The sequence below is a fragment of the Cucurbita moschata genome, unplaced genomic scaffold (genome assembly GCF_002738365.1).
Source record: "Cucurbita moschata cultivar Rifu unplaced genomic scaffold, Cmos_1.0 Cmo_Scf00043, whole genome shotgun sequence".
Classification (NCBI taxonomy): Eukaryota; Viridiplantae; Streptophyta; class Magnoliopsida; order Cucurbitales; family Cucurbitaceae; genus Cucurbita; species Cucurbita moschata.
Genome location: NW_019268559.1, coordinates 1,205,058 through 1,219,344, shown reverse-complemented (window position 1 = coordinate 1,219,344; position 14,287 = coordinate 1,205,058). Strand labels below are relative to the sequence as shown.

The following is a 14,287-nucleotide window of genomic DNA, read 5'->3' as shown; positions in this document are numbered from 1 at the left end:
ATCTCCCTCATTCTTTCTCTCTCTCTAGAAGCGTCTTCTTCAACCGCTGCTTCTTCTCCACTCTCTCTGTTCATTTCTCCTCTTTGTGCATGGCAGTGCGTTTGTTGGCTCATGAGGTCTCTGATATATGCCTTGGAAAGCCTGCATTAAGGTCCATCTCCGTCTCGGCTACACTCGCCGACGCCCTCTCTGCACTCAAGAGGCTTGGTGAAAACTACATCAGTGTCTGGAACTGCGCCTGCCATTCCTCCAAATCCGGCTCCGGCGACGATTGTCGATGTGTCGGCAAGATTTCCGTGGTCGATGTTGTCTCATTCCTCTGTAGAGAAGAGAATCTCTCGCAACCTGCCGTCGCGCTTCATTCCTCTATTTCGGTTATCATTCCGGAGGTTCCTGTCATCGTTAGGCATTTGCAACCTCATGCTAGGTGCGTAATTTTGTTTTCTTTGACTTTATTGGTTAGAATGTATGGTGCTTCCGTTTTGAATTTTCTTTTTACATCTGGACTTTGTGATTTTTTAGTCAGATTCTAATTTGGCTTTCTCCAGGAAATTTTATGGCGTTCTTGGTTTCTCCAGAGTTGGAACTGAATATTGCTGTATTCTCTCTGCTCTCAAAAACGTGCAATTTTCATTTACTTTCTTTCAATGCTGGGCTGTTTTTAATAGCATCTCAATAATTCACATCCGATCTTGAAAATCAATCTCAGAACGATAAAGTGAAGCTTTATTATGTTTGCCTCGTTTGTAACTACAAAACCGTATTCATCCGTGTATTGAAATTTGTATCTTTAGCTATTTGTATTTTGATCCAATTTTATCTTTAGCTAGAATTTTCATTTCTTCCGTCGTTTCTCGTTGGCTTGGTTTCTGCATGTCTCGTAACTCTAATTGTCGGGCTTTCCTTTCGGTTTTCTCGAACTGTGTTGGAAAATTTAGTGATCTTTTTGTTTTGTTTTGTTGCGTTCTACACATCTTTGTAGTTCATAATCTTATGCATCTCCTTTTGAACTTGCCTTTATATCAATCTTCAATAGAGAATTGAAATTGTCTACTTTGATCAAACCTTAATCGATCCATAACAGTGATAAAAGAATTCGAACTAAGGGCTGATTATTATGAATTTTATATCATAGATCTTTTCATTTTCCAAATCTCCCAGGTAGCCAAGATAAATATTGCTTTTACTGTATAAATTGATAACATTCTCCGATAATTTTCAGCTTGGTGGAAGCTATAGATCTCCTCCTCGAAGGTACACAAAATCTCGTAGTCCCAATTCAAACTAGAACCTTCGCGAAGTCCAGAAAGAAGGTGCTTAAGGAAGTTGCTCCCTTCGACTGTACGCTTCACAATAACCTTGAATACTGTTGGCTCACCCAAGAGGACATAATCCGTTACCTCCTAAACTCTATTGGGCTTTTCAGCCCCACCTCCATAACCCCCATTAATTCCCTCAACGCCATCGACACAGCCAACATCCTCGCTATACACTACGACGATCCTGCTCTCTCTGCCCTGCCCCTCCTTTCACAAGCCATCATCCACCAATCCGCCATTGCAATAGTCGACTCAGATGGGAAGTTGATTGGAGAAATCTCACCCCTGACATTGAATTCTTGCGATGAAACCGTAACTGCTGCAATCGTTACACTCTCAGCAGGTGAATTAATGGCGTATGTGGACTGTGGTGACCCGCCGGAGGATTTGTTGCAGCTGGTCAAAGACAGGCTGGAGGAAAGAAACTTAGGGGCATTGTTGGAGTGGGTGGAAGAAGACTCGGCAATGTCATCATGTTCTTCATTTTACTCAACTTCATCAGATGACGATTCCGGTTCTAGCTTGGGACGGAGTGGAAAGTTTGGAAAGCCTTCAGCCAGGCAAGTGAGGAGCTCAGAGACTGCTGCGTGCAATCCCCGGAGTTCATTGGTGGCAGTGATGATTCAAGCGCTTGCACATCGTGTGCCGTATTTGTGGGTGGTCGAAGACGATGGAAGATTGGTTGGCATAATCACGTTTGTGTCGATGTTGAAGGTTTTCCGCGAGCGTTTGAAATCAATGTGTTAAAAAGGCCTCAGCAAGAGCTTGCTTTTATCTTAAGCCTAAACTATAATTACTGCGTCTTCGTGTGGGGTGTGTTTTGAACTCAGTTATGTTATCTTGCTCTCTTTATTTTGAAGTATAATGTTAATTCGTAACAAGCACAGACCGACTCTTTCTTCATGTCTTTCCCAAGTCCAGTGCAAGTCTTGTAGCTTCTCTACTGGATAAACTTCTTTGTCTACTGCAACTGAAATTTGGGCTAATTGATTGGGTATCGTTTGAAACATTGAAATGGATTGATTTGGTTTGCAGATTTATTAGATTTTAGAGTAAGATCACGGAGTAAGAGAAAAAGCAAGGCAGCCTAACATTCAAGCAGTGGCTTCGGTGATTGTGGGCCTGTTTGGATTACCTTTAATTTAATTATTTTTCAAAAACATATGTTCCTTTAAACATTTTTCTTTTATGAAAACCATTCAATTTTTTTTTTTTTTATTAAAAGAATTATATATTTCGTTACATTTTTCAAATATGGTGGTCCACATTTAAAATTCTTATAATAACGTTAGGTTTCCACGAGTGATAACGAATAAGTTCAAATTTGCATTTAAGACAATAGATTGACCGACTACCATGAAATCAACCGAGAGGTAGTTGTTGGTAGGTCGTGATTGTTGATGGTGGTCATTAGAGATGGTCATCGATTGTGTAGTTGGCATCATGTGGTTGTAGTCACCAAAGGTAGCTAGTGGTCGTTAACGACCAGTGGTCGTTGCCAGAGGTGGAGGAGCTTGTTGCTAATAGTAGGTGGTGGTCACTTGATATAGGTGGTATATAATGTTGTCTTTAATAGATGACAATAAATATGTAAGAAGTAAAGGTAAAGTAGGAAGATATTCGAGTCATTATTATATATTTGCTCAATTATGAAAATAACTTATTTTAAAATTTCAATTTAAGTGAAAGTATTAAAAATTAAACACTATAAAAAAAATTATTATTATGATTTTCTTTTTCATCTTTGTTAGAACAGTTTATGTCCACGACTCAAAACTCGCACAAAATTATTACTGCTATCTAAACTGGAACTTAGATACCCAGGACAGGACATTAATGCTTCCTCTTACTTAAACATTGTCAAAATTAATGTTCAATAAATCTAAATAGAGTTGCATTAGAAAACACGACCATACACAATAGTATGATATTGTCCACCGAAATTGTTGCTGCAATCATTTCATAAGATGATTCGCACTATAATCTCCGACCGAGCAAAGTCTGGACATTTTGGCCTTTATCGGTGAAACATAAAAGAGTGAAAGAGAGTATTGGGAGCGGGGCATTGAAGACGGAATTAATTATTTTCTGGTCAGTAATTGTTGAACTAAAATAAAAATTTCCCAGATAATAATAATAATAATAGAGCCAAAATTATAATTTAGGATCTTACAAGAAACAAAATAGACCACACAACCACTACACCAAACATAAAGTTCAAACATTTTTTTAAGAAAATGATTTCTGATGTGTCATGTCACATCACCTAAATTCATCTCTTTAAAAAAAAGAGGATATTTAAATATACACTCAAAATAACTTTTTTCTTTTGAATTAAAAATTAGCCATTGACCCTTTCGGTTCTTTATTTTTTTAATAAAATATTTCAGCACTAGTCTATTTTTATTTGTCATTTTAAAAATAATAATTGCTTTTATTTTTTAGATTTTTGAAAAAGAAAAGTATTTTTAATAAATGAAAAAATGAAAATGAGAACGAAGGGGTAGAATGGTAATTATAGAGGGGGGCAAAGGGCCGGCAGAAATGGATAAGGCCGTTTCAAATAAAACGCGGCGTTTTGCTGATCTTTTCCTTTTTTTTTCCTTTTTAAATAAATTTATTGCGATTGTCTAATTAATATTTCAAATATTTTATTTCCTCCGACGCTTGCGACGAGCCGTATATCTGCCACGTGTCCCCCCACTATCTGCTTCGCCTTCAAGAGGCACTGCACCGAAGCAACACGAAGGTCTAAAACACACACTCTCCTAGAGAAAAAAGGAGAGAAGACGGGACTCGCACGCTGCCTACCCACTCCCAGAGAGAGAAATTGAGATTTTTTTTTTTTTTTTTTTTTATTTATTTTAATTTCTTCGTGAACGGATTAGGGTTTTTTTTTATTGCTTTTTGGAGGGGAAATTTGAAGGAATTGGTTGCGTTTTGCTTGATTTTTACCCTTTGGGTGGATATGTATGTATCTTCCATGAGAAAGTCGTTCAAGGACTCCCTCAAAGTGCTTGAAGCTGATATTCAGCATGCTAATACTCTGTAAGTGAGCTTTGATTTTTACCTTTTTTGGGGTTTCTCTGTTCTTACAATTTCGTATTTGACTGTCGTCTATTGTAGTTTTTTGCCTGATCACTTTTGGAGTTCTGGCTTCGCCCCCTCAATTTTGCTTGAAATGTAATTTCTGGATTTTGATTTTTAGTACTGTGGATCTTGAAGTTGCTGTTTTTGAGTAATTGTATTTGTCAACGATGGTTTATATCTTGGTAAAGACAAGTTTCGTTTCTCTCTGTTTTATGGCTCAATTTCTTGAAGGGTAAATAGTTTGCTCATTTGTCGTTAGATGATTTGTCAATGGTTCCCCACATTGAGTTTTTTGTCATTATTTTCATGAATTGTTGTTGGGTTTATTGGTGATGTGTTTTAGGACCTTCTCTATGCTCTCTGCATCTCACCGTGGTCTTGTTGTACAGATTATGAATAATGATCGACATATTCTTGAACTCGGGAAGCCGATTCTTTGTGTGTCTGTCACTTACTAGTCGAATGTATCATTGTTTTGGTTCTCTTTGTGGAATGCCTGTTTTTGCAGTATCTATATCGTGCCTTCTCATTCTATTTTTACAAGTTTGCTATTGTCTTCTACCGATTCTTCTGCTTTTTCATTCTTTTTCGTGCTTTTGTTTTTAAATCTTGCCTTCATTGCCCAAAACCCTTTGCTCTGTTTTGTATAATTTAAGGAATGTCACCTAGTTGTAGTGATCCCTTATGTAAAACAAAACTTGAATTGTATAGTAGTTTCTTTGAGAGACTAGTTTATAACCCATTTAATATCGTTTCTATCTCTCGAGACGCAAGTGCTTTTCTGTAACATTTTTTCACTTATTCCAGAAGCTGCATTTACATTTTGCCGTGTGATAACTCCTCCTTCCTATTTCCTAATAATGAATGAAAAAGGCATACTTCCTTTAAAATTAAATAAAGAATTACTTAGCAACAACAATTTCTTACTTTTTCTGTTCTTTTTTAATTTTAAGTTGTGAGAAGTACGATCTTGTCTAGGAAAGATGAAAATATCCAATATGTCAATAGTTTTTATATTATGAATCATGCTCTGTGCCCAGGCTATGAAAATTGACAGATCAACTAAAAGCTGAAATGTTTGAATGCTTGTGATTTCTTGCAATGCTTGGAGATTATCAAGATTGCTGGTTTTGTCAGATATCTCAACTTAATGTTTAACTATTCCTGAGTTGTAGGGCATCGGAGTTTCCCGGGGAATATGATGGTCCCTGTCTTCAGATGAGAATATCATACAGTCCTGCTGCTCACTTGTTCCTCTTCCTAGTGCAATGGACAGACTGCCATCTTGCAGGTGCCCTTGGACTGCTGAGAATTTTAATTTACAAGGTTAAGTTTGTCACCTCATAGCATTATATTTCGTAATCATCCCTAAATCCATTTTATTGTGTTAACGTTGCTGAATTCACCACGTATCTTGTGCTGCAGGTCTATGTGGATGGTACGACCACCATGTCCACCAACGAGAGAAAAGCAAGCATCAGGGAATTCTATGGTAGTGTCTGAGTTTCGCATTTTGTTCATCAGATGATTGTTTGATATATATGTATATTGTGACTGCTGACTTCTTTAACTGTGCTATGATCAGCTGTTATTTACCCGTCTCTATTGCAACTTCAGAGAGGTGTTACCGATACCGAAGATAAAAAGCAGAAGGCTGTCTGCATGGAAAGGTATCGAAGAAGAGATGACGACGAACTTAAATGGTCTTCAGATATTGACATTGAACGAGAAGAAGAATGTGGAATATGCATGGAGACTACTAGCAAGGTTGTATTGCCCAACTGCAACCATGCCTTGTGCTTGAAATGTTACCGTGAATGGTACTCTCCATCTCTTTTGTTCTTCATTTTCAGTTTTCTCTTTAACTTATTTCACTAGGTGGGATTAATTATGGGTTCTTAAGGCTATCTACAGAGTCTCTTAACAAAATTTTCCTGTACACATTAAGCCTTCTGTTCATCTTTAGTTGATTGGATAGATGCCTCATGATACTTCATTTTAAGCGCATTAAGATCAAGACAATTAATTGTTTGATACCCTCATCCGATTTGGCATATCTCCAATTTGATTGTCTTGCATGTGGAGTATCATTTGGCATATCTCTTCCAATTAATGCTTCTTCTGATGAATTATAGACTCAGCAGTCAGCTCTTTCTGGACTACCTCTTGAATTGAATCTGTTTTCTGCTTTCTACCTTATATCAACTTCTAATAGTTTTATTGTTCTATTGAATGTACTTCAGGCAAACACGTTCCCAGTCGTGCCCATTCTGTCGTGACAGTCTTAAGAGAGTAAATTCTGGCGATCTCTGGGTATTTGTTGATAACAGGGACATCGTGGACATGGCGACAGTAACTCGAGAGAATCTGCAAAGGCTTTTCAAGTACATAGACAAACTGCCTTTGATTGTTCCAGACTCCCTCTTCGACACCTACAATACTCATCTAAGATAAGTGATCGGTACATACGTAATCTAATGTCACTCTTCTAGGTAGTTTTTCTCCAAATGAATAGTCCTTTTGGCATGAGAGGTCATGACGAAAGCACTGAAATGCATTCGGCTAAAAAATAGTAAAAGCTAGAGAAGACAAGCCAACTGTTTCTTCCCACCTCCATTTCTGAAGGGGAAAAAACCAGTCTTGAGTTATTGTAGGACTGGTGTGTTGGGTGGTGAAGTTGATATAGTTTGATTTGAAGTCTTCCATAAAAATTGTATTTAGCACATTTGTATATGTTTGTACATTCTTGATGTTATCTATCAAAGCAGCTTTGAATGCTTTATTTTTCTTTGCAAGTTGGGGAAATTGGAAAAGATCTCTCGAGATTTCTAATGATTTCCTTACCAAATCATTAATACCAAAAAACAAGTCATGTGATGATAACAGGAAATTGATGGGTTATGAGTGTGATGATGATGGTGATGAACATTCAACCACTTTTCTCTAACATCATCACAGTAAATGGGTTTTTTCTATTTGAATTTTATATGATAATCACATTTCCCTTTGTTCAGCCCCAACTTTGCCTTCTCAAATTCTGCCTATAACTGTTGGCTTGGGATATTTGTCAATCTTCCCATTGGTATGTCCATGTCAAAAATATCGTCTCGAACAGTCGCTTCCGAAGAGTTGAAGAGTTGATAGTATCCTAAAGTCATATGGGTCATTTTCCAATTCTTCCTCTATGCTCTTCGGCCTCTGTTCCTCAAACCAAAGCCTCCAGGCTTCTGGGAGTCAGTAACCTTCACCCATCCGGACAGCACTTGATATGGATAGATAGATGGTTTGCCATGGGGGGCTGGTAGTCTTTTGCTGATTTGATCCTTTCCACATTTGTTGGAGGAAGGTATGCATCTAATGGCTGGTCGCTTCATTTCAGAACATTATATCTTCGACATCTACTGGCAGACGCATTCGAACTATGGTCTGGTCTATCGTCTTACATGGAGTGCCACGACTCCCTTCACGCAAAGATATAAAATTTTATTTTTACTAAAATAATACTTTAGTATCCAACCTTCCCAAGTTGTGGTTATCAGACCTGAGCAGCAACAAATAGTACAGTAAAAATTTAATTAGCAAAAATTTTCTTCTTTTAACAGAAAAAGGTAGACTATTGAATACAGGAATCTCCAAATCAAAATTATAAGTTAAAAAATTTGGTGGACATTTCGTTCATGAAGTTGCTGTGGTGTAGTGGTTATCACGTTAGTCTTACACACTAAAGGTCCCCAGTTCGATCCTGGGCAGCAACATATTCTTTTTTTGTTTTTTATTTTTCAAAAACCAACCCTATCTGGACATACCAAACTACAAGGACAATCCAATCAACCACGTCTTTTAACAGCAATTTCATTGAACAGCAGATATGCACTTTCTGCCAAAGAAGAACCAACAACATGTTGAACGTTCATATGCGCATTAGTTAGCATCATCCGTCAGTTCCGCCCAAGTGAAAACCACCATGGGGGAACTGTAAATTGGTTGGGCAAGCTACTACTCGAGACTCGCATCTGGAGGTAGAGCGATCGAATGCCTGCACGTTATCACCATTGGAAAAAAGTAGTATTGGATGATGGAATTCCAAAGATAGCAATCCTTACATTAACTGTGAAATGAATGATGATGATACAATTGCGCTAAGACTGTGGGGTTGGCTATGAGAGGCATGAAAGGCCCAGTTGAGTAGTAGAGCAAAGAAGCGATTATTCTGGTGGGGTAACAACGATGAGGGATTGAAATCGAATAAAAATACAAAAAGAAAACCTTCTAATAAAATTATTCAATATTTGCACTGTCATAGGTAGGGACCGCGCGAACGCAGGCCCCCACTACCACAAATTATGACGTAGGCTCTGCCACTTTGGACAGACCTTAGGGGGGCACCCCTCCTAAGTGCAATGGAGGTCACCAACCTAGGCTATGGGCCTCGATGATCACCCAAAAGCCCCGTCCAGGTAAGTATGTTTCAAAGTAGCCCGTTGATTTTGTTTTATAGCTGGTGGATACTTCTCTTCTTTGCAGTTGTGTCGATGTGGGACAAACTCAAAGTGCATGATAAAGACAATTTCGTTTCCTTCTCTTTTCGTCTTTTCAAAGCGTATAAGACTAATTTATGTCCCATTACATTTTCAGACATCAGGTTGCTGTGGTGTAGTGGTTATCACGTTAGTCTTACACACTAAAGGTCCCCAGTTCGATCCTGGGCAGCAACATTTTGATCTTTTACCTGGAAATGCCTTGAGATTGGGTTTAAAATGAAGCGGGCTGCTAGGCTATGTTGGGCTCAATCGACAACTTGGGCCATCACAAAAGCCCAAAGGGTCCGCGGTAGCTTTTGGAGGTTGTGAAGTGGCGTATCTTATTTTTGTTCCGGCCGCACCGCACTCAAGTACTAGTACTTGTAGAAGTAGAGATGCGTGAGTCCATTGAAGTTCGGTGGATTGTAAGACATGGCAAAGGGGACGTGGCTTGGGCAGGATGGTTAACGGCCACACCCTCGAGCTGTTCAACGCTGTCAGCTTCCGATAAAATTTGCAGAGTAGCGGACCGCATAAGGATAGGCCAGCCCACTGCATGGCAAGCCAAGGATTCAGAGATTTTGAAGATTTTTAACTATTGCTATGGCTGTGGGACATGATTTTGTACTGAAATAGGTTAAGGCTAGAGGTTTGACATGTTAGAAGGCTACTCCGTGGGCTTCCTCTCTCGGGAATCATGCAATCTTATGCCTGCGTTTTCTTCATATAATTCCAAACTACGGAATTTTATTGAATGTAATTTTATTCTCTCGTCATTGGCACAATATTCTTTCCTCCTACAAACCTGAATATACTTTTACGAGCTTAGTGTAAATGCAAAGAAGTAACTCAAGCTGCTGTAAGAATCCCTATAATGTAATATCATTTCACAAAATTCGCTGACTTTTGAAGCCAGAGCAATGGACAGTACAACATAGAAATCAGCAACTCTCAGCATACGGGACAAACATCTATGTCAGGAACCCAGGTTCTTCAACACAAGGAAGGATTGCACGATCCAGCGAGTGTCTTAATATATAACCCAACAGAATAATGAAGCTCGTGCGTTGGAGAAGATAGCAACAGTAGACGTAAGCCTGCATTCGAATTGAGGTTGCTGGTTAGATCGATTTCAGAGAACGTTAAGAGGTTACAAGAAAACTAGAACCTAGCTGACTGACTATAATTTTCTTGAGGCATGCTTCCTCATTTATCTGCATTTTGTGTTGCTATGCAGAAGTGCTTGGTAAATCTTCATTTTTGGCAACAGGTTCAGTGATTGGAGGTCGTGGCGCTGGTTTCGAAACAATAGGCACTGGTTTCACGGGCCTGTTTGCTTGAATTTTGTCAGCTGTCCCAGAATCGACATCAAACTGATCATGAAAAGAAATGGCATCAAGTCAACTAAAACTACATCAAGAACATTAGAAATTGTTGAGAGTTCTTCATCCCTATGACAATTTGATACGTGATACCAAAGGACTTCACCCAACTTGGACTTCACACAACTACTTTTCGCTGGATGCGTGTAAAAGTTATCAGAAGCTTAATACTAATAAGAACAGACAAACCTTAAAGCCGCAACCAGATGCACATGCATGAAAACATTCCTGTGAGCAGCAAAGAGTCAGATCGAAAAGAAAGTAAAACGAAAACATTGGCTGAAACAAATATGAATTAACTTAATATCTTCCAAGTTCACAAATGTCGGAGCAGGGTGGGAATCCATAGACGGGTAGTTAAACGTTGCACGTGAATAGTCTAAACTTGATAGACGTCGAAATCATCATCAGAGTCTAAGAAATTCTGGAAAGTAACACCATGTTGATTAAGTACCTCTGAGTAACTGGCAGACCCAGGAGATCGGTCAATGTAAGCACTCCACTGGTGGTCCTTGAATACAGGATCCTTATAGCATATCTCAGTGCATTCCTCCAAGCCTTAAGATTCAACAACACCAACAACTAATATTCAGAGTTACAGTTTATATATCAAGGTCATGATTAAACTCCACGACCACATATAGGTCTTGCAAAGACCAACAAAACAGAAAAACCAGACAAAAACCAACATGCTATTAGCTTGAGGGTTTGGAGAGACATTCTGACACTTCTGTCCATTGTTTCAATGCATTGGAAAATCAAAATGGAAGCAGAAAAAATATTGTCTGGACAAATAACTTTCGTCTATACATACGTGTTGCTGAAATTAACTAAAGAAAGCTGTAGGCAAATTCAACATTGCTAAACACAGTGCCTAGAATTCACATCTAAGGAAGCTAACCAACAGAGCATTCGGATATAATGACGAGTCACTAGTAGAAACTAGAGCATGACCATGAAAATCTCAGATTGTATGTTCTAACTTGCAAGTAAGAAACTATAACAGTCCAAGCCTACCGCTAGCAGATATTGTCAGTTTTGGCCTATTACGCATCACCGTCAGCCTCACAGTTAAAACGTGTTTGCTAGGGAGAGGTTTCCATACCCTTATATGGAATGTTTCGTTCCCCTCTCCAACCAATGTGAGATCTCAAAATCCACCTCTCTTGGGGGCCAGCGTCCTCGCTGGCAAAACACCCAGTGTCTGGCTCCGATACCATTGGTTGGCTCAAGCCCACCGCTAGCACATGTTGTCCGTTTTGGCCCATAACGTATCGCTATCCGCCTCACGGTTTTAAAACGCATATACTAGAGAGAGGTTTCCACACCCTTAGAAGGAATGCTTCGTTCCCCTCTCCAACCGATGTGGGATCTCACAAAAACCATGAAAATCACATCTAGAAAATACTTATAGTGAACTGAAGACATGAAAAAAGAGAAAGAAGAAGGAAAGAATATCACTTACATTCTTCCCAGGCATCTCCATCAGCATCACACCCCTTTTTGCAAAATACCCGCCCTACATTCAAACCATTGAGAATATGCACAACAAGTATTATCAGACTACCCAAATTCAGACATAAACAAAACTAATGTTATAATCTCCCTGTCAGCTATTATAATGGCGTCATCTTAGTATCAGATTCCAAAGGATACCACAAGAAACCAACCATCTTCGTTCGTAAGTAAACACTATTCGCTGCCAAAGTCAAATAGATTAGCATCCTGACAGGACGCCCAAAATCCATATCACAAATACAATTCATACAATCTCAAATTTCCGATACGAAACATGGGATTAAAGTATATCCTTCGACAATCGTTTACTTGAACAAATGGGGGCATTTCCCGTCAACAGTTTCATCAAAATACTATTTCCAGGAAAAATCATGTCTAATAAAACAACTAATGAACCAATCAGACGCAGGGAATTCAACGATTCACCGTAATGTTTTGCAATCGACGAGTAATAGAACACGGATGTACATCGACGTGAGTTTCCAGCTAAACATTAAGAAGGTTTCACAGCTAACAAAGCAAATCGAAACCATTTTAGGACATGGCTAACGAAATCAAAACAAGAAACCGAACATTTGCGAAAAATATATAGCAGTTGTAGGAAGGGCGAAGAGAGAAAATGCTGTAAAAATGGGAGATGAAGAAGGTCGTACATGGAATCTTGGTGAGGGCTGCGTATTTCTGCGTGCATTGGTTTCCACAAGGCGACGACCATTGTTGCGGTATCATCGTATAACACACAGCTTCCTCAAAAGTTCAAATCTCCCCCCTCTCTGCCGATTGTTTTCTTCTTCCCTGTTCGTGAGGTTAAGGAGGGGGCAAAAAGAGATGAAGCTGCAGCTGAGGAGCATGGTGGAATGGTGGACCAGATCTTTCGATCGCTTGATAATGGTTGAATTGTCTCGAGATCTCGCGTTGTCCGAAATTTATTATTCATTATTTTGATCTTATATTTTTCCTTACATTTAAACCTAAATGTTGTACAATACTAACAAAAATTAATATTAAATGTTGCACTAAAAATAAAAGCTCAGGTCAATGCTAAAAAAACAAGGAAATTTTTTAATAAAATCCATCAAAATAATAATATTATTATTGTCAAGTAAAAATGACATTAAATTAAAACATCAAATTTGTCACACATTTAATTTGATTAATCAGTCCATTAATTTTACTAATTGTTGCAATTACTTTGTTAAGTATTACAATCACATATATTTTTACTCTTAATTCGATCCGTTATTCTTCTGCATTTGGTTTAACAATGTAATCTGCTAATATAATTTGTTAAATATTGCAATTGGCCCTTTTAATGAGTTGTTGTGATGGGTAACACTTACATAATACAAATATCTATCTATCGGCAATAATTAACAAAATATGATTAATCAAATTAAAAATTTAAAAGGGTGCACTCATTCAAATGCTACACAACATGCTAATACTTTTTATTTATTTATTAAAATAACAATATTGATATCGACATTTATACCTTAGTCATCTATTTAATATCAATGATCGATGAACACAATATTATAAAATAATCAACTACTACTTTATGATATTAAATGTTAAAATCAATTCATACAACACCAAGATTCCATTAGATCATAATAGAATAGTTATAAAATTTTATTAAATCATAAAAATTAACTTGAAGATCTGTATTTGTATTTGAATAATTTTACCGATGGTTGCAACTTCTGGGATAATAGTAGTTTTTTACAATAATTGTGCCAATTATTTAAGAATATTTGTTTCTAATTTAGCCTATATTAAACTATAAAAGATAATTTTATATATTTTTTTTAAATCTAGAGAAAAGCAAATGTTTCTCTAAAATTGAAATTTCATAAAACTAGACTCTACATTTTAATAAATATTACCAATTTAACCTTCTTATAAATACATTAAAAAAATTCAGTTGATGAAATTTATAAACATACACATATTAGAAATTTGACGAGCACCTTAGAGATAAATTAAACTAAAATAGGATTTTTGTTAAACTTAATTAAAAAAAAAACCTTTTTAGTTAAAATTAGTAATAAATTTTACTACAATTACGGTGTTTAATTTGATCAGTAAAATCCGACATTCCTATTATTTAGGCTTAGGATTTTGTTATTTGTCTTTTAATTGATTTTCAAAATTTTGTATTATTTTTATGAATGGTTTATTTTATAATTACAACATATTAGTTTCAAACATGATTTAAAAAATTTGGATTTTATTTTTTCTAAAAACATGCGAAACAAAAACCATTATATTTCAATATTTTTTTACTATTAAAAAAATGGCATATAATTTACTGAAATGATTTTTGGCATAAATAAGGTCACTATCATTGAAAACAGAAAACGGTTTAATCATGACCATTTAGGAAAGGAAATTGAAATTTTATTTAAACCATTATTAATTGAAATAAAAAATAATTTATTTTAATGCCCAAAAGAAT

At 37.1% G+C, this 14,287-nt stretch overlaps 3 protein-coding genes and 3 non-coding genes across 7 annotated transcripts; 4 read left to right on the top strand and 2 right to left on the bottom strand.

Annotated features, from left to right (window-relative positions):
* Positions 1–2,326, top strand: LOC111433781 (CBS domain-containing protein CBSX5-like). The gene is made up of 2 exons (XM_023070986.1): positions 1–427; positions 1,223–2,326. The coding sequence occupies exons 1-2, from the start codon at positions 90–92 to the stop codon at positions 2,064–2,066; spliced, it is 1,182 nt and encodes a 393-aa protein (XP_022926754.1). The 5' UTR covers positions 1–89; the 3' UTR covers positions 2,067–2,326.
* Positions 2,327–4,020: 1,694 nt separating this feature from the next.
* LOC111433785 lies at positions 4,021–7,199 on the top strand. Its single transcript, XM_023070989.1, has 5 exons — positions 4,021–4,367; positions 5,585–5,735; positions 5,835–5,901; positions 5,995–6,229; positions 6,653–7,199. Exons 1-5 carry the CDS (start codon positions 4,288–4,290, stop codon positions 6,861–6,863), a joined length of 744 nt encoding a protein of 247 aa, XP_022926757.1. The 5' UTR covers positions 4,021–4,287; the 3' UTR covers positions 6,864–7,199.
* Positions 7,200–8,091: 892 nt separating this feature from the next.
* Positions 8,092–8,164, top strand: TRNAV-UAC. The gene has a single exon. It is a non-coding gene; the product is annotated as a tRNA-Val (tRNA).
* Positions 8,165–8,712: 548 nt separating this feature from the next.
* On the bottom strand, positions 8,713–8,874 carry LOC111433946. Its single transcript, XR_002708884.1, has one exon. It is a non-coding gene; the product is annotated as a U1 spliceosomal RNA (small nuclear RNA).
* Positions 8,875–9,051: 177 nt separating this feature from the next.
* Positions 9,052–9,124, top strand: TRNAV-UAC. The gene has a single exon. It is a non-coding gene; the product is annotated as a tRNA-Val (tRNA).
* A 636-nt stretch (positions 9,125–9,760) lies between these two features.
* On the bottom strand, positions 9,761–12,724 carry LOC111433786. 2 transcript variants are annotated; one of them, XR_002708857.1, is made up of 6 exons: positions 12,483–12,724; positions 11,777–11,830; positions 10,766–10,869; positions 10,501–10,539; positions 10,107–10,302; positions 9,761–10,026 (listed from the first exon to the last, which is right to left on the bottom strand). XR_002708857.1 is itself a non-coding variant. In XM_023070990.1 (6 exons), exons 1-5 carry the CDS (start codon positions 12,556–12,558, stop codon positions 10,159–10,161), a joined length of 417 nt encoding a protein of 138 aa, XP_022926758.1. In that variant the 5' UTR covers positions 12,559–12,724; the 3' UTR covers positions 9,761–10,026; positions 10,111–10,158. The 2 variants fall into 2 exon arrangements, 1 of the variants encoding a protein (XP_022926758.1); XM_023070990.1 differs by having other exon boundaries at positions 10,111–10,302.
* Between the last annotated feature and the right edge of the window lie 1,563 nt (positions 12,725–14,287).

Coding starts and splice junctions, on each gene's coding strand:
- LOC111433781 (XM_023070986.1), top strand. CDS start 90: ATGGCAGTGCGTTTGTTGGCTCATGAGGTCTCTGATATATGCCTTGGA. Junction 428..1,222: donor CATTTGCAACCTCATGCTAG/GTGCGTAATTTT, acceptor GATAATTTTCAG/CTTGGTGGAAGCTATAGATC.
- LOC111433785 (XM_023070989.1), top strand. CDS start 4,288: ATGTATGTATCTTCCATGAGAAAGTCGTTCAAGGACTCCCTCAAAGTG. Junction 5,736..5,834: donor TGAGAATTTTAATTTACAAG/GTTAAGTTTGTC, acceptor CTTGTGCTGCAG/GTCTATGTGGATGGTACGAC. Junction 5,902..5,994: donor AAGCATCAGGGAATTCTATG/GTAGTGTCTGAG, acceptor TGCTATGATCAG/CTGTTATTTACCCGTCTCTA.
- LOC111433786 (XM_023070990.1), bottom strand. CDS start 12,558: ATGATACCGCAACAATGGTCGTCGCCTTGTGGAAACCAATGCACGCAG. Junction 11,831..12,482: donor AGCCCTCACCAAGATTCCAT/GTACGACCTTCT, acceptor GTTTGAATGTAG/GGCGGGTATTTTGCAAAAAG. Junction 10,303..10,500: donor CATCTGGTTGCGGCTTTAAG/GTTTGTCTGTTC, acceptor TTTCATGATCAG/TTTGATGTCGATTCTGGGAC.